Raw genomic sequence first — 21,325 nt, forward strand, 5'->3', positions numbered from 1 at the left:
TTGTGCCAGTACCATACTTTCTTGATTACTGTAGTTTTGTAGTATAGTCTGAAGTCTGGGAGCCTGATTCCTCCAGCTCTGTTTTTCTTTCTCAAGATTGCTTTGGCTATTCGGGGTCTTTTGTGTTTCCATACAAATGGTGAAATTTGTTGTTCTAGTTCTGTGAAAAATGTCATGGCCTAGATTTTATCCAGGGAACCTGAAATGTTACCATTGTTTAGAAGTCAATATGAAATTCTTATATTGAAAGTAGTTTTAAGCTGGACAAAGAAAGAACTTGGGCGTTTCTTTTAGGGGAGGAGTCTTTTGAAAGCAACTTTAGAATCAGGTTGAAGCACTGCTGCTGCTCTGTTCTCTATTGCTCTCCTGTATGACTAAGGTCCAAATAAGTGTTGAAAAACACTAAAAGAAAGAATGGAAAGGCTCTGGCAAAAAAAAAAAAAAAGACCAACACTGTTGGGAAAAGCGTTTCAACTGAGCACTGTAAAAGTAATTTTTATTATTTGATTCTGTCTTCATACCTGGCTAGTAGTTAGGTTGAAGAGAGAATCTAACTGAAGATTCTACTCTGTGATCTTCCAGCATCCCTGTGGCCAGTAAGAAGTCTGATATGTGTCTAATTCAGTCCTTTTTAGTTTAACTTATTTTTTTCATTCAAGAAACCTAGAATTTAAATTTTGGTTTTGATGTTTTGAAGTTTTGCCATGTCTGGATACATTCATTCTGTTACTTAGTACTAATTGGGTCGTTTTAATCTTTCCTTAAATCTGGGAACTTTTCTTCCATCACTTCTCTACTCTCTTCCCTTCCCTTTTTACTTTCCTCTTTCTAGAACTGCTGTTAGACAAATATTAGGTCCCGTGGATGTTGCTTCCATATTTCTTAACATGTCTTTCATATGTTTGTTCCATCCTGCCTTGTGCTTTTCAGCCCACCTACTGAGTGTTTTTATTTCAACAACCAGGTTTTATTTTAACTTTATTTGTATTTTGAAAAAATTTCAAACTTCCAGAAAAGTTGCAAAAATAGTATAAAGAATGCCATTTACCCTTCATCCAGATTCATAAACTTACATTTTGTCACAATTGCTTTGTCATTCTGTGAGTATCCAAGAATTACAAAGGCTTGTCTTGGAATGTCTGTGTACAAACACATACACATACTTTTTCTGAACTAGCTGGAGTAAATTACAGAGCTCATGCCTCTTTATCCCTGAATACTTCAGGTAATTAACATGACCAATTATGTACAATTTTCAAAATCAGGAAAGTTAACATACCATAACAATTATCAGCAATACCATCCATAGTCTGCAGACCTTATTCAGGTTTTGCTAGTTGTTCCAGTAAAGTCCTTGAGCACATTTTCCTGGTCCAGAGTCTGCCTAGAATCTTGCATTGCATTTAGGTGTCCTGTCTCCTTATTCTCCTTTAATCTGAAACAGTTCTCCAGCTTTGTCTCTCGATACCAACATTTTCTAGAGTAAAGGCCAGTGATTTTGTGGACATGATGTTTGTGTCCTCAGGGCATCCCACCAGGAGGCCACAGCATCAGTGTGTCTCATTACTGATGGTGTCATTGTCGATTGTTTGTTTACAGTGATACTCACCTAGTTTCCCTACTGTGAAGTTACTGTTTTCCCTTTGTAATTAGTATGTTACGAGAGATACTTTGAGCCTGTGTTTTAGCATCCATTGATAACTTCTACCTGAATCAGTGGTTACAAAGTGGTGATTTTCTGATTCCATTATTACATTTACATTTATTAATTGGCATTCTGCTACAAGGAATAAGTCTTCTGCTCTCATTTATTTTTTATTATCAGTATGGACTCTTATTCAATAAGTTATAGTCTATCAGGTCATTTTTTGTTTTGATGCTCAAATTGACCTAGACTTGGCTACTGGGAGTTCATCAAGGTGGCGCCTGAGTCCTTTTGACACGTGCCCATCATTTTTGAGCACTTCTTACTTTGGGGCACGTGAAGATGTTCCAAGCTCATCTGGTACTTTCCTTGCCCCTGCCATTGAGTCAGCCATTTCTCCAAGGCACTTTGGTTCCTTTTAGGAAGGGTGATATTTGGAAACCAGGATCTGGGTGGCAAATAAATCAATTTACATTTCCAGTTTCCTGTATTGTTTCTAGAGATTTACATATTCCAAAGTTTTCAGTTTGTTCAGTTTGGAACCTCTTGTCCATGAGACTAGTTTTCCACAAATGTTTAGCAGTTTGGGGTAGTTGCTCATCTGTGTATTCGTCAACCCCTGCTCACCCCAATTCTGTGTTCCTCAGCTTCCTGTTTTTATCAAGGAGTGATGGGACTAGCTGCTAGAGCACAACTAAGTCATCCTTTCCTCTCTTCTTACCCACTCAAGAGGACTCAGGCTTTCCTCACTCTGCTTGTTTACCTTTCCCCTTCCCCAGAAGAGAGTTTTGTCATTGGTGGGCCAGGTTTGGGGGAACTTTCTTGATGAAGGAGGATAGAGGAATGGTGCTCAGGCTAGAGCTGGGAGAGGAGTTTGTGATGTTTTCGAGAGAAACATCATGGGAGACCAGAGGAGCTTCAGAGTATGAGAGGAAAGGGGAGTTTTGAGAAGCATTTTTTATAGACCATATATCCTCTTCACGGTGTTTCTGAAATAAGGAGTTATTTTGACATGTACTAGTTTGTGGAGGCACAGCTCTAGATGCACTCCTTGGAGTCTTGATTGTGATAAGGTTACATGTGTCTTCCGGGTGTGGGAGGTTCTTACCTCCAAGTGTCAGTAGCTGCCCTGTAACTGAGAGCTTGGGATTGACGGGCACTGCTCTAGCTCAAAACAGAGGCCACTGCTGCCGGCTGCTTAGCTCAGACGAGGGGCAGCTGGGACTGACTGCCCACTGCCTTGACTGCCTCTCCTCCACGGACCCCTCTGGGTGTGTTAGGGGCTGAGTTTGAGTTTGGGGCTCCCCTGAAATCACTCCCATCTCTCAGATGTTTTGAGTTACGATTTCCTATTGCTGTTTCATTTTCTACTTGCTCCCTTCTACTTCCTATTTTCCAGGAATTACTAAAATTTCCTGACCTGCTTATGGTACTCTTTCTTGTTTTTCAATGATATTTTGGAGTATTTTTGTGTGTAGTTTTTTCCATTGGGTTTGGGAAAGTCTGATACCACTCTGTGCTCAGTCATTGTCTTGTTCTGGATGCCACAAGAACATTGTCTTGTTCTGGATGCCTGGGTAACGGGGGGCGTCTACTTGGGGGGGGCACTCAAACAGATTCTCCACCCAGAGATATTAATGGAGATAAGAAATCTATCAAATGAACTTCAGAATTCTTGTTAATCTGGGGTCCTAGTTATTGAAGTGTTTAAACAGAAAATTTACACTTAAACTTGATATTAAGCTTTTGTGAAATTTGCATTGAAAGCACCCTATTTAAAAGAACCGTTGTCTCTCTAGTTCTCACCCCAGAAAATTCTGGAGTGACTTATCCATGCTGCTGGACAGTTTACCAGTTAGCACTTCCATTTATAACCTCCCTATTGAATAGCACCAGCCATATGAGGGTTGCAAGACATGTGCCCCTTATAGAGGAGATCAATTTACTCTGCTTATTATATGCAGTAAATTCCAAATGAAAGTCTTAAATGATAAGACTGTATTACCCGCATGTTTCCATTTAGTCATCAGCACAGCCTGACCAGTAATAGCAGGACTGAGCAGAAAGAAGACACAGCATTGTCTTTCTAGCAGCAAGGGTGACCTGGTACTGGCTTTCCAGCCTTTGGTCAGGAGTGGCCCAGATACATCATGCCTTGGGTCAGGATTGGTCTTGTAGCTGAGCTGTACTGGGCAGGAGGCCCTGGCCAGAGGGAAGGGCAGGTAGGCAAGAGCCAAACCTGTGGTCAAGGAAATAAAATACCAGGATACTTAGAGCTGTTAGACTAACCACCTCATACTACAGATGGAGACGTCCAAGAGAGGTCATGATTTACCCCAAGGTCAAACCGTCAGTGGCAGAGTGGCCTGGCACATTGTTCCTTTTAACACGAATATTTTAGCACCTCAAGCACACCAAGCTTAGTGGTAAATAAATTCTAAGGGACAGTTCTTTGAATCCATGAGCCCAGGGAAACAATGAGAAGGGCTGGGAACCCTGACAACCAACTCTGTCCTTTTTCGTCACCCAGACCAATCTGATTTTCTTATGGAGAGAGGTATATTCAACAAATACTGAATACCTACTACCAAAATAAAAATGTTTCCTGACAAGTAGATGACTGCTTTCTCAAGCCTGTTTGTGTCAGGACCTGTAATTTTTTGAAAACCACATATTGATATTGTAGGAATAACCACACTCTAAGCTGTACTGTCTAATCCAGTATTCTTGTGGATACTGTGGAAGCCTCTGAGTGTTTTATGTAGGATTAACTGGAATTGTGAAGTCACATGTGGCCTGGAGTAATGAAAATCACATACCAAATAGTTTTATTTTGTCCCAAATTTCTACCTACTTTACCAAATCCTTTTGCTCGGCATCCTGGTTTGCTCTGCAAACCAGCCAGAGATCTGAAGGACTTCACTTTATTCCAAAGTTGATCATTGTTGAGGGAGATTTTTACAGTCTTCCTTCTCTTCCCTCAGCTCCCTTCCTGGTTAGAAATGCTAATAAGAACTACGGTGGTCATAAGCTATTGGAGGAAGCAAAACAGGTGAAGGCTATACACATTTTAGTTCGTGTTTGGCATGTCTTGGCCTTTACCCTGCATGAGGCAAGGAGAAAAAGAAGTAAAGTTACAGATAAATTCAAGGAAGGACTGAAACTAAGGAAAAGATACTAAGTTTGTTTCCCTTGGTTAGCTCAACCAGGTCTTTGTCTCCATTTTTGACTGACAGATACCAAAACAGGTTGGTTTTCTCCTACTGCCCCGCAGTGGGTGGAGACTGGCTTCCAGTATTGTCCAAAATGTCACTTCCATTTAAACATATTCTTTCTAGGAAAGAATGATTTTCTAGCTTAAGATGAAGGAGAAGAGGAAGCAGGAGAAAGGTTTAAAGTGTTATATGGAAGTTTCCAACCACAGGAGGAGCAAAACACCAAAGAAGCTATAGAACACAGGGTACGGCCAACAGCTGGAATCCAAGCCATGCTGCCTCGGAAGGCACGCCAACCCAAGGTTCACATGTACCCGGACCAAGTCCTGCCCGGAGAGAAGCATTCCAGTCCTTCTCATCGTTAAGAAACAGCCAGACCCAGTGCGTCTAGAGGGAGGCCACAAATACCACGTTGTCTTTGCAGAAGGTTTGCAGGGAAGAGCTAGACCAACTGCATGGTCTCCAGACCAACCCTGGCCTGATCCCCAGGCCAGAGTGAGCTGGATAAGTCCACAATGTCTGGTCAGAGCTGTGCCTGGTACTCAGGTCTTGAATATCAGGAAGCCCCCGAATGCAGTGCCTGGAGGGCTTCTCTTCATTATTGATCCCTGGGTTAGCTCAAACCATACTCTCTCACCCTTTTGCAGCTCAGCCATGGCAAAGGCCGTTGCTGGGCTCCCACCCCTCTGCTCCTCAGTGGTATAGACAGGGGTCCGACGGTGACCTCCAAACACCAGCTGCCCGGTGCCTGGCCCTGGGCCGAATTCAATGCTCACTGCAAAAAGGTAGACCCCACGCTCAGAGGCTCGAAAATAGCCGTGCTCAGGGAAGTAGCTGCTGCCGATGTTGATGTAAGTCGTGTTGAACTTCACTGTCTGCAGAGCATCTGTCGCTTCTGAAAAGCTGGCGTAGAAGGCCACAGGGGAGGCTGGAATGCAGGAGGAAAGTGTTAGTGACTCAGCCCCTCACTCCCTCGGGTGGAAGATTATACCTGCCTTCCTCGCCTTCTTAACATTAGAAATAGGTCCCATTTCTAGATAACCCAGATATTCCTAATAGCAATGTATCTTGGGAGCTAACTGGCCAATTCTCAGTATTTCATTAGTTGAGAGAAAGGAAAATACAAGTCTGTTGTCTCTACCGGTGTACATTTTAACAAAGCACTTTCTTGTTTGATCCTTCTTTCCAACATCCTTGAGAGATAAGTACCCTGGTTGAGGAGACTTTGAGTCTTGCATGGCATCTAAGGCTAGATGGCTTATCAGTGGCAGGCTGGGACTGGAACCCAGGTCTCTGACTCCCAGATTCCTGCCACCTGCTAGGGACCTTGAGATACCAGGGGAAAGAGAGAAAATATTACCTATCTGCAAAGTAGTAATGCTAACCCTGGTGAGATAATTAAGGAATGAAGGGTAGCTGCTACTGGATGTTTAGCACAGGACCCTAGAGAGAGAAGGAAAAAGCAGGTGGGACCAGGGAAGAAAGGTCTTTTCAAGCTGGTCATTTTAATGTTTTCAAAATGTTGCTCAGAGCCCCGGGATTACAGAGGGGGAAACAGGCCCAGAAAGGGAAAGCTTGCCCCAGACGACACACATGACCAAGCTGGGAGCTGTGGATCTCCTGACTTCTGGTGCTCTTCCCACTTGAAGCACTTTAGCCAATCTAAGGAGGATGAAACAGAGAACACAGGCGAGCGGCCCGCCAGGCCCATGCACAGGCCTGGAGCGAGAGAAGCCGCTCAGTGTAGAGGAAGGAGCCAGCCGGGCTGCCTGGCCAGGAAATGGGATGGGAAGGCTGAGTCCTGCTGGGCTCCGGCCACGACCCTGGCCTCGGCACTGATGAGGCCATGTTCCTCACATGCTCCCTTGTTGCTCCCTCAAGCTGTGGGCTCTCTGTGCCCCCCACACACACACCCCTCTCTGTTGAGACCAAGCTCCCCACTTCTCAGGGGATGAAACCAAGGCCTAAAAGAGGAGCAATTTGCATAGCAGTTAGTGACCTAGGTCCCAGAACTAGAGCCCCCACTCTTTGGCTCCCGGTCCAACAGCATCCTCGTGAATGACAAAATTTTGCTTTTCTCTAGTTCTGGAAGATTTTCTGAGAATTAGTTCAGAATAGCTTTCCCATCTGTGTGAGAAAGACTGGCTCTGCAGTTACCCCAGCACCCAGGAGGTGGCGCGCTCACCCTGCCGAAGCAAGGCCGGCCTAGCGCGCCCTCTGTGGAGCGCCCGGCCAGCCAGTGGCCCAGACGTGCTCCTTGGTGGAAGGGTTGTGCTTCACTGATTTGCCAGCAGGCGGACTGAGAGTGGTCTTCCCTGCAGGGCACGGAGTCAAGCCCTTTGGTCTTCCCATAAGACAAATAAGGGGGGATTTTTACTTTTAAGGAAAAAAAATTTTTTAAGCAACAAAATATTGCAGCGGTAAACCCAGATACCTAAACTATCAGGCAGTTGAGGCCTTGCACCACTCACAAGGGAGAAAAAGATGTAAGAGTGTAGGTAGATAGAGCCTCAGCCCTGAAAATGCTGGAGAAATGGGAAAACATTGACTGGTGTCTACTAAATGTTAAGGCTTGTGCTAGGTTTTTGGTAAATGTATCGCTAGTCTTCCTGACAACCCTTTGATAAAGGTAGTGGTTCTCCACTTTACAGAGGAAGGAATTGAGACACGGAAGTGGTGCTAGAGCCTGTCCTATGTCCACTGCTCCCAGGGAGACACTGGCCTGCAGGGCCACAGTGAGGAGTGAGTGGGAGCAGGGCAGGCTTGCGGTGGGATCCTCAGCAACGCCTCGGACTGCCCACATGCCAGGCTACACGAGGATATAGATGGCCCAGATGGCGGCCTTGTACTTAGCCCCAGGTCTGCGTGAGGAGGCGGCTGTAGCTCCAAGGCCAGCCTCTCTGGCAGGGTAGAGTCACTTGAGGCACAGAGTGTAGGGGTCCACTTTCCAGGGCCATACTCAGGGAGGGGCTGGGAAGGCTAGCTGCTCACCCCTTCAGCCTCAGAGGCAGCTTCCCAGGGCCCTGCAGGGGCCAGTCAAGGGCCTTTCACAGGTGAAGAGCCAGCTCCCTAAAGACAGGCAGACTGGGTTCCTCTATGCCGCTTACTAGATGTGTGAGCAGGACAGTTGCCTGACTAACCCTGTTTCAGGTAAGATGGCAGCAGTGATAACGCATCATTGAGCTGTTGTGATAATTCAACATGGCAAAGCCCAAGAAAGGCATTGTGGGTGGGGGGGCCTGGCTCAGAGCAGCAGCATGGGTCCACTATGTTAGCAGAATGAGCTCCTTTGGGGGCCCGAGGCTTTCCCCTATATTCACCTCTTTTGGGGTGCTGCCCATGGCAGAGGACACCGGCCCCTATCCACACACTCACTTGGATACAGGGGAAAGCTTAAAGAAACATGGGGGGTGAAGCAGGGTCGGGCAAAGAGCTGAGCTGGAGGGATTTGAGGGTGTCGTTATGGAGGAAAGAGAGGCATCCCCCCTCCCTGCTCTACAGTTAAGAGTGGCAGGCAACCACTGGTGTATATATGAGCCTCAAGCATCTCCGTGGTGGGGCTCTGCCTGCTCACTGACAGTTCAGTCATGTGACTTCTACCTCCTAATACTCCAGGTGGCTTAAGGGGCCCCTCCCTTGTCCTAAATAGAAGGCGGGTTAAGGGCAAAGCCAGTCCTGAGTAGTGGTGACTGACGGTCATCCTGCTCTCTTTCACCACGGCCCCCTCTGAGGCAGAAGAGCTGTTGGCAGAGAGCACAGTCTTAGACTCCCCCAGCCTCCTTCCCAGGCTGGGCAACTCACCTGAGTCCCAGAGCACCGGCCCTTTGACATGCGCATCCTCCAAAGACTCCACTTGCTTCTGTTCCCTCCTCCTGAGAGCTTCCAGACCTTTCTGCTGCTTCTTCCCTTTCCTGCTCAGTACGGCCTGCAGCTTCCCCAGGTCCAGGCTGACGTTGGCTACCAAGAGTTCTTGAAAGTTCCCAAAGAGACTGTGGAAGAGGCGCTGGTGCTGCTGCAAGCCGCGCTCGGTGGTGGAGAGCTCCCCGCGAAGGCCCTCGAGGGAGCTGTTGAAGGAGGAGGCCCAGGAAGCCTCGCAGCACCAGCCCACGCTCTCCATGTGGGACCTCAGGCGCTGGAGCTCCCGCGCTAGCCCAGCCAGATCCGGCCCGCCGGCCGCCGCTGGCGACGCGTCTCGATTGGGCTCCAGGCGCTCGGCCTGCCCACTGGTCCCCGAGGCCCGTTCCAGGGCTGTCACCCGGGCGGCCAGCGCGTCCCAACCGAGGGCCTGCTCCTGCAGCCCGCTGGCCGCATCCAGCAGGGCGGTGCGGATCTGCTCGTAGCGCAGGGGCAGCGGGCCGGGCGCCTCCTCGGACATGTCTTCCATCACCTCCTCCCCGAAGAGGGCGGACAGCACAGCCTCGTGCCGCAGCGCGTCCTCCAGCAGGGCCGCGAAGGAGCCGTGCAGCCGGCGGATCTCGCGTCGCATCTCGGCCTCGGCGGCCCGCAGCGCGCTCACCTCACTGCCCAACGTGCGCAGCTGACTCCGGAGCCGTGCCGCGTCGGCCCGCGCCCGCTCGGCCGCCGCCTGGTGCGCCTCCACCGCCAGCGACAGGGTGGCCACCGTGCTGCTCAGGGCCTGCAGAGAGGAGCCGTCCCGCTGGCGCCGCTCGTCCAGGCTCACCTGGGTCTCTTCCAGGGCACGCGTGGTGTCCCGCTGGCCCTCCCGGATGACATCCAGGTCAAAGTAGAGTTTCTGGCAGTTGCAGTCCTTGACGTACTTGATGAGGTCCGCGTGGCCGCCCTGCAGGTGCTGGAGGGTGAGGTTGAGCTCCAGGAGCTGCCGCTCCATGTCCTCCTTGTTCTCCTCCATGATCAGTGACTTCTCCATCAGGATTACTCGCAGCTCGCGCAGCGCTGTGTGGTTCACCTGAAGCTCCTGCACCTGCCGCTCTACCTTGCTGATCTGTTCGTAGGTGTCATCGGATTCCAGATACAGCTCCTTGATCTCATCCACGTGCTGGGCCAGGGTGGCCTTCATGTCTGCGAGGGTGCTCTGTAACTCCTCTTCCCTGTGGGCCGTGGTCACATGCAGTGCAGAGAGGTTCCTCTGCAGCTGACCCAGCCTGGCCTGCAGGCTCTCTGGTTCCGGCCTCGCTGCTGCCCCTGCTGCCACCAGGACCAGGCTGCCATTGACCCCCGGGGACTCCTGGGCCTTAAGGAGCTTCTTCAACTTGGTGTTCACATCAGCCTGGACCTCCAAGAGGGACCGGTGCAGGGACAGGTGCTGGGCATGCAGGTGGCCCTCCACATCCTGCCGTAGCTGGCCCACCCTCTGGGTGTTCTCCTGGACCTTGGTCTCAAATTTGGCACCAAGATCCTGGAAGTCAGCTCTGGCCACAGAGCTCTCCTGGACCCTCTTGAGGGCCTGTCGGTTGGCCTCCACATCAAGAGATAAGTTCCTTATGACCTGGGAGAGGCTGTGCAGGCTTTGGTTGAAGCTTCTCCACATGGGGCTGAGATGTCCTTGCAGGAAGGTGTTGATGTGGAGCAGTAGCACTTGCTCCAAGGCTCTGCCGGGAAACTCTACAACAGATGCACGTGTTTACACAAGCCCTTCGGGGGCAGACAGCCTCCCCAGGGGGCGACTGAGGGGAGGGGCTCTGAGGTATGGGCCTTCCTGCTTCCCCTCCCACTCATCCCCTAGGATGTGACTGGGCTCTTCCTCAGCCCATGGAACCTGTCACTCACCAAGCTCTGTCTGATTTGCCTCAGTTATTGCCACTGTGAGGTTGCTTGCCAGGGCCTTCCATAGGCCTGGGAGGCTGTCTGCCGCCTGGTGAATGTCATTCTGGAGATCTCCCAGCCGGCGTTCCTGCTGTTCCACCATGTTGATGATCTCTGCATCCCGGTGGCCTGAACACACATGAGACAGAAGTGTCTAACTTCCCAGGCCTGGGCAGAACATGAGGTGCAAAGGAAATTTGGGGATTGAAACAGGGAGCTGTGTCCTGATGTCCTCTGAGCAGGAGCTTAGAAGCCTTTAGCTCCAGAAGGGCAAATGCACGGCAGGTGAGCCCTCACCCTGCCCCCTAAACCCACAGCAGACATGACTAATCCACCGTGGCACACTTTCCTCCTCAGTCACAGGGGCACGGCTTCTCGACATCATTCTAGTCAGCCCTTGTCAATAGATAGGAGTTCACCACATGATGAAACTTATTCCCCATCCCAACTATGGCCCTGCCTTGAAAGCCTCACAGATGGTGTCACTTGGTGGTTCTGCTGTGCTGATCATCACCAGGGACGGCATGACTTCCTGGCCTTGGTTAGGGGGGCTGTGGGGAGGCTTCTCCCAGGACATGGGAGCTTATGCAGTTCAGGGGGCAAGGAGGGTGCCGGATGAAGCTGTCCTTCCCAGAAAATGGGGTCAAGGGAAAGGGTGCATGTGCTTGGCCAGCAGGCAAGTCACTGAGGGCCCTGGAACCTGGCTGCCTTGGTGTGGGGGCAGGGTGGCACAGGGCCACAGAGGGACCCCTGCTGATTCTGGGGACATAGCTTCCCTGAAATGGCACTGCCCAATCAGAGGAGAAGAGCCGTGGGCACATGTGTTCTTTTTTCCCGCCTGTCCCTCCTGTGCCTTCCAGGAAAGCAGCATACCAGGTTCAAAGTCAACTGGCCCATCCCATGGCTCCTGGAGGCTATCACCTGGATCTTCAGGCTCAGGGATCGCCCTGGGATCTGCAGAGAAGCATCAGATGTTGACTCCAGAGGTCAGAGGGGCTACATGACCTCTGGGGTCAGAGGTCAAGGGGGAAGGGGGATCACAGGGAACCCTACCGTGGTGCTGGCAGTCGGGTCCCACAAAGCCCGGGCAGCACCTCCACGCCACGGAGGCCAGCACCTTCTGCTTGACCTGGTACACCGGCTTGTGGGCCACGCGGTACCTGCGGGAAGACGGCTGGCTCAGCGACTCTAGGGTGAGCCGGCACAGGGCCTGGACGAATAGCCCACCCTGCTGCACCCCGACTCACATGACTTTCACTTTCTGGCAGTCCGGAACCCCTTGTGGACATGGCTGCTGCGAGTGGACGAGGAATTTCTCTGTTTTGCAAGCAGCTACGAAGGTGACCAGCCTGGACTTCTGGTAGGGACACCAGTTACTGGAAAAAAACAAGCCAGAAGAGAGGGCTGCTGAGCCACACCCAGGCCCCCCACTTCCTAGAGGTCAGCAGGGAGCCAGTGCCGAGTGCCCCCCCTTCCCCGCCCCCGCCTCTCTGCCTCCCCAGTCTGGGGGATTCTGGAATCCATTAGCCTGAGAAGGGAGTGCTCAGCGTTATTCATTCCTCTGCTCCAGAGCAAAGGCTCCACCGACCCCGCCTGCAAGGGCACCTGCTCCATGGCCTTCCAGGAAGCACCCCTCACTCCCGGGTCAGCACAGAGAGGCTCAGGAGCCCCCCCCCCAATCACAGAGTTACTACCAGAGTCAGGAAGGGATCTCTCTGTTTCTCCTGGTGCCAGGGAGGCAGCATGGCACTGCCGGGGCTGGAGAGTCCTGGGTTCGAATCCTTCACATTTTCTGGTTGTGTGACCTTGAGTGAGGCACTTAGGGAGTTTTCGTTTCCCATCTACGCGATGGAGATCATAATACTCTCCTCCAAGTGGGCAAAGGAGTATCAAGTGCCTGGCTCTTCCCAAGTGCCCAGTGAACACTGCTGTGCTGCCCACTCTGGCGGCCCTGGCAGCCTGCCCCGTTCCCATTACCACCCACATCCTTCCTCACCGGAGACCAGGCTGCGGGGAGGGCGCCTGCTCTGGTCGTGCCCCATTATGGCCATTGTGGAAATGGACTTTCAAACAGTTGTAGGGGAAGGCAGCCAGGCCGAGCAGTTCCTTCTGTGGAAAAGGCCACCCACACTGAAGTTGTAACGAGTGGTGTGGGGGTCACACTCGGCATCCTGAACACCCGGGAGGTCACCCTGCCTCCTGTGCCCTCCACCAACGTGTGCTGCCTTGCATCCAGGGTGGAGGGCTGCTCACTGCTGGCAGAGCCCCAGCTCACAGATCTGGTGGCAGAGCTGATGCACTCAGCAAGAGGTCAGAGGGCCCTTCCCCGCGCAGTCGGCTCTTGGAGCAGAGCTGTCCAGCCTTGCACGTGGTAATGACCTCCATGGCTCAGTTCGATGGAGCACCTGGTGAGAGCGGGTGCTGGGCTCCGGCTCAGGGCCAATGTGGAGGCTCACACCTTCTCTTCAGGGTCCCAAGGGAGAGTGGGTGATCTCAGATGGCGTGATAGGTGCTAGGACCTGGGGAGGCTTTGGGGAGGAAGGGATGATTAGGCTGCGTCTTACGTAGAGGGAATGAGGTGAAGCACCGGGAGCTGTGACAGAGGTATGTGGCCCCACTGAGTTGCGGAGGCTGGGAGCACGGAAAGGGCTGCCAAGGAGAGGCGATGGGGGTAAGGAGAAGCCAGACCATGGAGGCCTTGAGTGGCCCCTGAGGACAGGGTTCCATCCTGAAGGCATGGGGAGCCGTGGAGGAGCTTAAGCAGGGAGGTGACATGAAAGAGCCACCTTGGTTCCTGGGTACAGAAAGGATGGGAGGGGGCAAGATGTAGGTGGTGGTGTCAGGGGTCTAGGTGGGAGATAATGGCAGCATGGACTGACTGGACCATGGTGGTGGATTTCGGGAGAAAGGACCACATTTGTGAGATGTTGGGAGGTGATGTTCAGGGCCCTTGGTGATTGAGTGGTTCTCAGGCTGCGATTTAATTCTCTGGAGCTGATCTCTGCCCCAGGCCCACCAGGTACCATCACACAGGGATACTGCTGGGGACGGCAGTGGGGTGAGTTGAGGGGGATTGAGTGACTGTATCTATTTTGAGTGCTGAGACCACGCAGCCTGCCTTCCCACTTGGCTCCCAGAAGCCTGGCAGCTGGCCTTTACCCTCTTGGCAGCAGACTGAAAAAGCTTCTCAGAAAAATGACCCCACTGGAGGGGAAAGTCTTAAAGACACTGACACCAGGGGTTCCCCCCAATGAACTAGCCCAGCAGAACATCCTATAACAAAACAGATCACCCATCCACCCAGCTTCCAATCAGCTTCCCAGCCTCTCTACTCTTAAGTGGGCAGACATCCAAGAATGACCCCTGAGGAAAATCTCTTACAAAAGTGGGAGGTCAAAACAAGCAAATGTAAGAAAATCAACTTGAAGAAAACCAAGACTGTGCAGGGAGAAAAGAACATCCCCCCCAGTTTTTTGGTTTTTGGGTTTTTTTTTGCGGTACACGGGCCTCTCACTGTTGTGGCCTCTCCCGTTGCGGAGCACAGGCTCCGGATGCGCAGGCTCAGCGGCCATGGCTCACAGGCCTAGCCGCTCCACGGCATGTGGGATCTTCCCGGACCGGGGCACGAACCCGTGTCCCCTGCATCGGCAGGCGGACTCTCAACCACTGCGCCACCAGGGAAGCCCTTTCCCCCAAAATTTGCATTAATATTCCCAGACTGATAAGAGAACTTACTGCATTCCAGAAATGAGAAAAGGAAGCCACTTTAAAAATGGGGGCAGGACACTGAGAGAACAAAACAGAACCCTTGGAAATTAAAACTATGATGGTAGAAACGCGAAAGACATTTAATAGAAAAGTTAAAGGGTAAAGTTAAAGAAATTTCCCTAAAAGAAGAGCAAACAGAGATGGAAAATAGGACAGAAAAGATCAGAAAAATAGAGGATCAGTGTTGGGAATCCAACATCCAAACAATAGGAGTTCCAGAAAGAGAGAACAGAGGGAGGGAATCACTGATGAAAACAACCGAATGAATAGTCCAGAAGAGAAGGACGTGGAATTTCAGATTCAAAGGGCCCACCAGTTACCCACAATACAATGAAAATAAATGCACAGCACAGCACGTGGTTGTGAAATTTTGGAACTCTGGGAATGAGAATGATTCTACACTTTCCAGAGAAAAAAATCAAGCCCCTCCCCACCACACACACACACGCACACACACACACACCAGTAAATAGAATAGCCTTGAACCTCTCAACAGCAGTACCAGACACTAAAACATAGTGGAGAATCACCTTCAAAATACTGAAGGAAAATTATTTCCAATTTAGAATCCTATACCCAGCCTAACTATCAATTTAAGGAGCAAAAAATTAAGACATTTTCAACAAGCCAGATTGATTTCAAAGCATTTCCCTCCCCAGGACCCTCATCACGGAGCTACTGGAGCAGTGGTTTGCAACCTTGCCATCAAACCTTCACATCAGAAGCGTCCTGTCGCACTTTAAAAATATGAGCCTTGGGGCTTCCCTGGTGGCGCAGTGGTTGAGAGTCAGCCTGCCGATGCAGGGGACACGGGTTCGTGCCCCAGTCCGGGAAGATTCCACGTGCCGTGGAGCGGCTGGGCCCGTGAGCCATGGCCGCTGAGCCTGCGCGTCCAGAGCCTGTGCTCCGCAACGGGAGAGGCCACAACAGTGAGAGGCCCGCATACTGCAAAAAAAAAAAAAAAAGAGCCTACAGGCCCCACCCCAGGCCACTTAAAGGAGATTCTCTGGGAATAAGGCCTGGTCTTCTGCATTTTAAAGCTCTCTGGGTCATTCTAAGGCACAGCCCAGGATTGAGGACCACTGTGCCAGAAATGCTCCACCAAAACAAGAGAGAACACCAAGAAACAGGAAATCATGGCATCAGGAAACCAGAGTTCCAGCACAGAAACGAGGTAAAGGGAGACCCCAGAACAATGACAGGCAGGGGGCGAGTGAGGAATGGTCCAGCCTGGAGCACGGCTGGAGGCTCTGAGAGAGGCATCTCCAAGAAGACACAGGTGCTCAAACATCTGACAGGAATGAAGGTGGAGAGCAGATGTGGACAACTGGCTGAGAGTTTGGAATTGAATGGTGACAAAGACACAGAAAACTAAGCAAAAGGAGAAAACACTAAAACAAAAAACGAAGATGATTGTTTATTTCAGGGAAAACCAAAAATGTGCAGGGAGGAAAAAGGATGCATAGGCTTTCCAGGAATACAGACTCTGTTACATCTACTCAATTTGGCCATTGTAGCAGGAAAGCCGATACTGACAGGATGTAAATGGGCATGGCTGCGTTCTAATAAAACTTTATTTACAAAACAGGTGGGGAGCCAGATTTGACCCACCATGCCAGAGTTTTCTAAGCCCTGCTTATGTGTGTGTATAACTAATAAAAACGAAACTTAAAATAATTTCCATCGGAAGAGAAAATGCAGATGAACAGGTAAGAACATTTTGGAAGACAACGAGTGAGGAGTTCCTCATCTAACTGTTATGACTGACTAATGCCAAGGAATGAAAACAGTGGGACGTGAATTCCCCGGTGGTCCAGTGGTTAAGACTCTGCTCTTTCAATGCCAAGGGTGCGGGTTCAATCCCTGGTCCGGGATCTAAGATCCCACAAGCTGTGCGGGTGCGGCCAAAAAAAATAAATCAATCCAGAGAACAGTGGGACGTTGGCACAAGATTTGTCAAGCCAGTCAGTGGGAACAGAGACCCGGGAGAGACCCGTACATCCCTGAGGGACTAGTAAATGGTAAAAGGGACATGTGAAAATCAGGATGGAAGCAAAGGATGTGCACTCAACACAGAAACGGGACTGTGAAAGTGCTGGGCCCAGAGGTTAGGGCCGGGGGGCAAGGTGGCCACCTGCACAGGCTGTTTCAAGGATCAGCGACTGCAGCCCACACCTCGCCCTGGGCTCCATGGAAATTCCTGGAACATGCTCAGACCTAGAGAGAAGTATTTCTGTAAACCAGTTGTTCTCAACGGGGCGTGTGTTGGGAGGAGAGGGGATTCGCCCCAGGTGTATTTGGCAATGTTAATAGTGCAAGGCTGAGAAACACCCGCTGTAAACAAAGTTCTGCTCCTCGGGTGCCCTCTGAACGGCTGCAGAGGGTCCAGGAGGCCTGTACCCTGGGAGCACCAGGTCTGGGCCAGCCTGCAGGGAGTGACCGGGACTTTCCACCTCGGGTTCCTAGAACTGGAAGCGGTGCCGCCCACCCTTCCTGCCCGGGAACTTTCTCTCCTGACCTGCCCAAACCTCAGGCTCCAGCAGCCGCTGTTCTCCCTGCCCACGCTCCCCTCCCTTGGCACAGTACAGGCTGCTGGCCCAGAAGCCCTGGGAACATTCCTGACCTTTGCTTTGGTTTCCTCCGGCTCTTGGCAGTTTCTCGCTGGTCCACTGAGCCCCCGGCCCAGCTCGCTGAAGTGCCCCATTGTTCTCACTGCCTCCTGGCCTTGGGCCCTGGCCCTCTTGGCACTCTCATCTCCCAGTGGTCTACTGAGAGGCAGGTGCCAGCCTAGAAATGAGTGTGAGGGTCTCCAGCCTGCTTTGGGCCTGTCCTGGGCCTCCGACATGGCCTCTGATGCCCTCCTGCCCCAGGCAGGAAAGAGTCTGCTGCCCACCTTGGAGCTTCTAACAGGAGCTGGGAGGCCTGGGCTCTCCTCCCTTCCCTGTCCCTGGACTCAGGGTGACCTTGAGCAAGCCCCTTCCTCCAGTCCTGGAAATGTGGAGAAGACTCCCACTCCCAGCCCCTCCGTGGGGGAAGGCTATAAGGAAGGCAGAGAAAGCCTCCGGCAGGGAAAGGGCTGTTAGCCTGAGCCTCCTGAATTATAAATGTGCTGCTGCTATGGCCCACTGGGACACTTAAGTGCCTCTTAACCAGCCAGTAAAACATACCTCCGACTGCCCTTTAAGTCTTTCTGTGGAAGGAAGTTGTGTTCTTAGCATGCTGGCTCTCTGAGGTCCTGGATGCGGCTGTGACTGTGATGACTCCATGGGAGAAGTTTGCCGGGCTTGGTCTCTGAGCCACAGCGGAGCCCAAGGCCCACTTGGTGTCCATCCCTGAGCATAGCTCAGGCCAGTGGGGCTCTTCCCTGTTAGTGCTCAGGGCCCTGTGCCTTGGAGAACAGATACAGGTGCAGGAGGTACAGCCGTGGCCCGGAGACCAGCGATCTGGGCTCCACTCTGCTCCTGTGTGACCTCCAGAGACATGCGTGACTCCTCTGGGCCACAAGCTCCCAGCTGCAAAAGTTGCAAATGCTCCTTGTGGAGACACTGATGCTGGTGACCGGGGCCAGCTGGGCTGCTGGGAGGAGCGGCTCCTACACTCCCACTCCTCTTAGGGGAGACAGAACTGAGGACACCTGGGATTTGCAGCCCAGCCAATGTGGGCCTGACCCATCACTTAGGAGCTGTGTGGCCCCTGGTGGCGACCCCACACCTCTGAGCCTCACAACATGTAAAGTGGAGAGAACAGGGGCAACCTTGCAGTACTGTCACAACAATGTGGAGATGGGGCACCTTGCCTGGGTCTTGGCTCAGTCCCCTCAGCAGGCTCAGTCCTGCCTGGGAAGCGCTCATGCGTCTGAGGAACCTACATCCTAACCTCCTGCTCTCCCCACCCCCACGAAAGCCTGGGATCAAAGAAAGAGCCTCTTCCCCACAAAGTCCAAATACCCACGTTGCTGGCTCACTGGACCCAGCCCCATGGGCTCCTGGGTGACCTAGGAAGCACCAACCATGTCCCTCCTCCATCCTGAGACCTGGCATCCAGCACCACGTTGTTTTGTTCGAACTTCTCCTTTCAAAGCGTCTTTTTTTTTTTCTTTTAAATTTATTTATTTGGTTGTGCCGGGTCTTAGGTGGGGCTCCTAGGCTCCTTAGTTGCGGCACACGAACTCTTAGCTGCGGCATGCACGTGGGATCTAGTTCCCTGACCAGGGATCGAACCCAGGCGCCCTACGTTGGGAGCGCAGAGTCTTAGACACTGCGCCACCAGGGAAGTCCACAAAGCATCTTATCTGGGTCTGTGTCCAGGGCCTACCCTGGCCCCTAGGCCCTGGATACAGATATGAGGGGCAAATGCAGGGCAGGGCCCTGGCTCTGGCAGCCAGGGGGGCGGGCCCGCCAGGCTCGTGGCGGGTGGCATGGGTGGTGTGGCACCCCTGCTTAACTGTGGAGAGCCTGTTTGCCTCCCCTTCCCCATAGCAGGAGCAGGGCTGGGGCTGCGTTTCCGCCTCTCCCCTCGCAGGAACACGGGAAGCAATCAGCCTAAGGAAGCCACGCGGTGCTTCCTTCCTTTCTCACCAGCCCCTCCGGAGGCCTCGACAACCTGGGCTTGACCTGTGGGGCCTGCAGCTTCTGGGTTGTAGGCAGGAGACCATCAGGCCTGCTGGGACCCCCTGGAGGTTCCTGGGACCAGGGCCTGGGACTCCTGCCCGGGCGTTCCCGGGCCAGGGTACCTTTGCGCACACACCTGCACACACTGAGACCACCAGGCCATGGCTGAGTGACCCCCTCAGGCCTTGAGCAGTCCGGAGACCCACCCTCCCTGGGGCTAATGGAACGCAGTCCCTCCCCACAGCCCCGGGGTGGGAGTGGGGGAGAAAGAGAAGCACCTCCTACCTCCTGCCTAGCCGCTTGGGCCCCTCATACTCCCTTTCATCAGAGGGAGGCTGGCCACCCAGAGACAGGGGCTTGGAGTTGGGGGCTTTGGGGAGGGAAGGCTGGATCCTTGGTCCTGAAATCAGAGCTGGGTGACTGGGTTCCCCCACCAAAAGCCATGTGCACCTCCCAGCTCTGAGCAGAACTGGGAATGGCGCAGGAAAGGGGGTCTCTCCAGGCCCAACTTCTCCCCTCTCCTCCCACATGGCCCGCCCCTCCATCACCTAGCGGCAGTGCACACTCGCTTGCTCTCACCCTCCTGCCTCTCCCTGGTCAGATCTGCTTTCGGGCCAGTGTCTAACAAACACATTCACCTTGAAGTGTCAGAGCTGTATGAGAACTGTCCCAGGAAGGTGTGGGCCAGGCCCACGTGACGGTGAATCTCGGCCAGCCAGACAGGAGACTCTGGGTGAGTGTAAATTGGCCACTCTCACCCTCCAAATCCTTATAGATGCCCTCAACCAAGTCTGATTTGGGTGGGGGCGGGGGAGGGAGGGGGAGGGGGGAATAGGCACCCCTGGGACTGGGACCAGAGTATGATCTCTAGAGTCAGACTCAGATCCTGGTTCTAGCTCTCCTCAGCTGTGTGACCTTAGCCAGCTGCTTAACGTCTCTGAGCCCCAGGCTCCTCTGTAACCGGGGCTGTAAGGAGGATTGAGATAACACTTGGCAAGATGCCTAGCCCAGAGATGGGTCCGATAAATGGCACCTGCTGCTCTGACTGAGGGGCACCCTGAGGAGGGACCCACATTCTCAGCACCTTATCAGCAGGAGGATCCCTGGCCCTGGACACATAAAAAGCCTGGAAAAGTGTGTCCTGGTCTAGTCATAACACCATTCCGCCCATTTCCAGAGGGCTGCTGAAGCAGAGCTCGCTGGATGCCATAGCCTCCTTTTTGTCCTTGAAATAGAGCAGGGCACCCTGTCTGCTCACTGCTCGACTGTTAGGGCACTGTTAGGGCCAGGATGAGGGCCCGTGCCAGTCCCCCTGGGCACTCAGATCCAAATCCAGTCCCCAGGAGCATCTGTCTTCTATGGCTTAGGCCGGGCCAGCCTCAACTGGGCTCAGCTTTCAGAACTGACTTACTTCGAAGAATAGGAGCCACTTCCAGGTCAGCTAGAAACTTCCAGAACCCCAGCCCCTCAGCACCCTGGTGGTCAATGGCATAGAGTGCTCCCGCCCTGTCCAACCTCCAGGCCCATTCCCTGCCATGGGTAGGCGGGGAACTTCCTGTGGTCCTTAGGCTGGGCCCTGGGGTACCCAGTCCAGGCTGGCTGGGGGTGGCCTCCTAAAGGGGAGCCTGCCACCTAGCACCTCATTCAGCCTCACGGCTGGTCCAGCAGGTAGATAGTATGAGCCCATTTCACGTATGGGTAACTGAAGTCCAGAGAGTCCCTGCTTTGGCTGAGCTGGGACTCAGATCCTGTAACACTTCCTCCCCCAGGTCCAGGCCCTCCTTACCGTCTGACGGGGTCCCTGTCCTCAGCCTCTGCCCTCCAGACCCCAGGTGGCCTGGGGCTGTGCGGATCGGAGAACCTGGTACTGGGGACCTGGGCCCAGGCCCCCAGCAGCCCCCAGCCCAGGGGCCCCCCGACGCCGAGCAGCAGTGTCAGGATCATCTTGGCTTGGGGCAGACTCAGCCTCTGTGGGTGACTCCAGAAACTGCCAGCGCTGGTGACGTTGTCTTCAAGTTAAGTCTCAGAAGGAAAAAAAAAGCACGGGGACAACAAAGAGAGGAAATGGCCTGGGCCGGCCCACCCGGTGAGTCTCGTCCGGCCCCCCTCACCCTCAGCCTGGTCCCCACAGGGGCAGCCAACAACACAGGCCGGTTCCTGTGTGCCCCGGGAGGACTCGGGTCCGGGACACTGGGGGTGTGGGAGACACGGGGGGATGTGGCCCCACCACGCATGTCCCCATGGGAATCAGGAGAACCGCACCAGCACAGAGGTAGGGCAGCAGGAAGTGGTCGGATGAGCCT

General features: G+C 52.8%; 1 protein-coding gene across 1 annotated transcript; it reads right to left on the reverse strand.

The window, feature by feature from the left end:
- Window positions 1–707: 707 nt before the first annotated feature.
- On the reverse strand, window positions 708–21,011 carry MMRN2 (multimerin 2). The gene is made up of 7 exons (XM_082609948.1): window positions 20,809–21,011; window positions 11,892–12,020; window positions 11,698–11,804; window positions 11,518–11,598; window positions 10,609–10,773; window positions 8,662–10,443; window positions 708–5,788 (listed from the first exon to the last, which is right to left on the reverse strand). Exons 1-7 carry the CDS (start codon window positions 20,964–20,966, stop codon window positions 5,403–5,405), a joined length of 2,808 nt encoding a protein of 935 aa, XP_082466074.1. The 5' UTR covers window positions 20,967–21,011; the 3' UTR covers window positions 708–5,402.
- Between the last annotated feature and the right edge of the window lie 314 nt (window positions 21,012–21,325).

Source organism: Mesoplodon mirus (assembly GCF_964341445.2).
Source record: "Mesoplodon mirus genome assembly, chromosome: 2".
Classification (NCBI taxonomy): Eukaryota; Metazoa; Chordata; class Mammalia; order Artiodactyla; family Ziphiidae; genus Mesoplodon; species Mesoplodon mirus.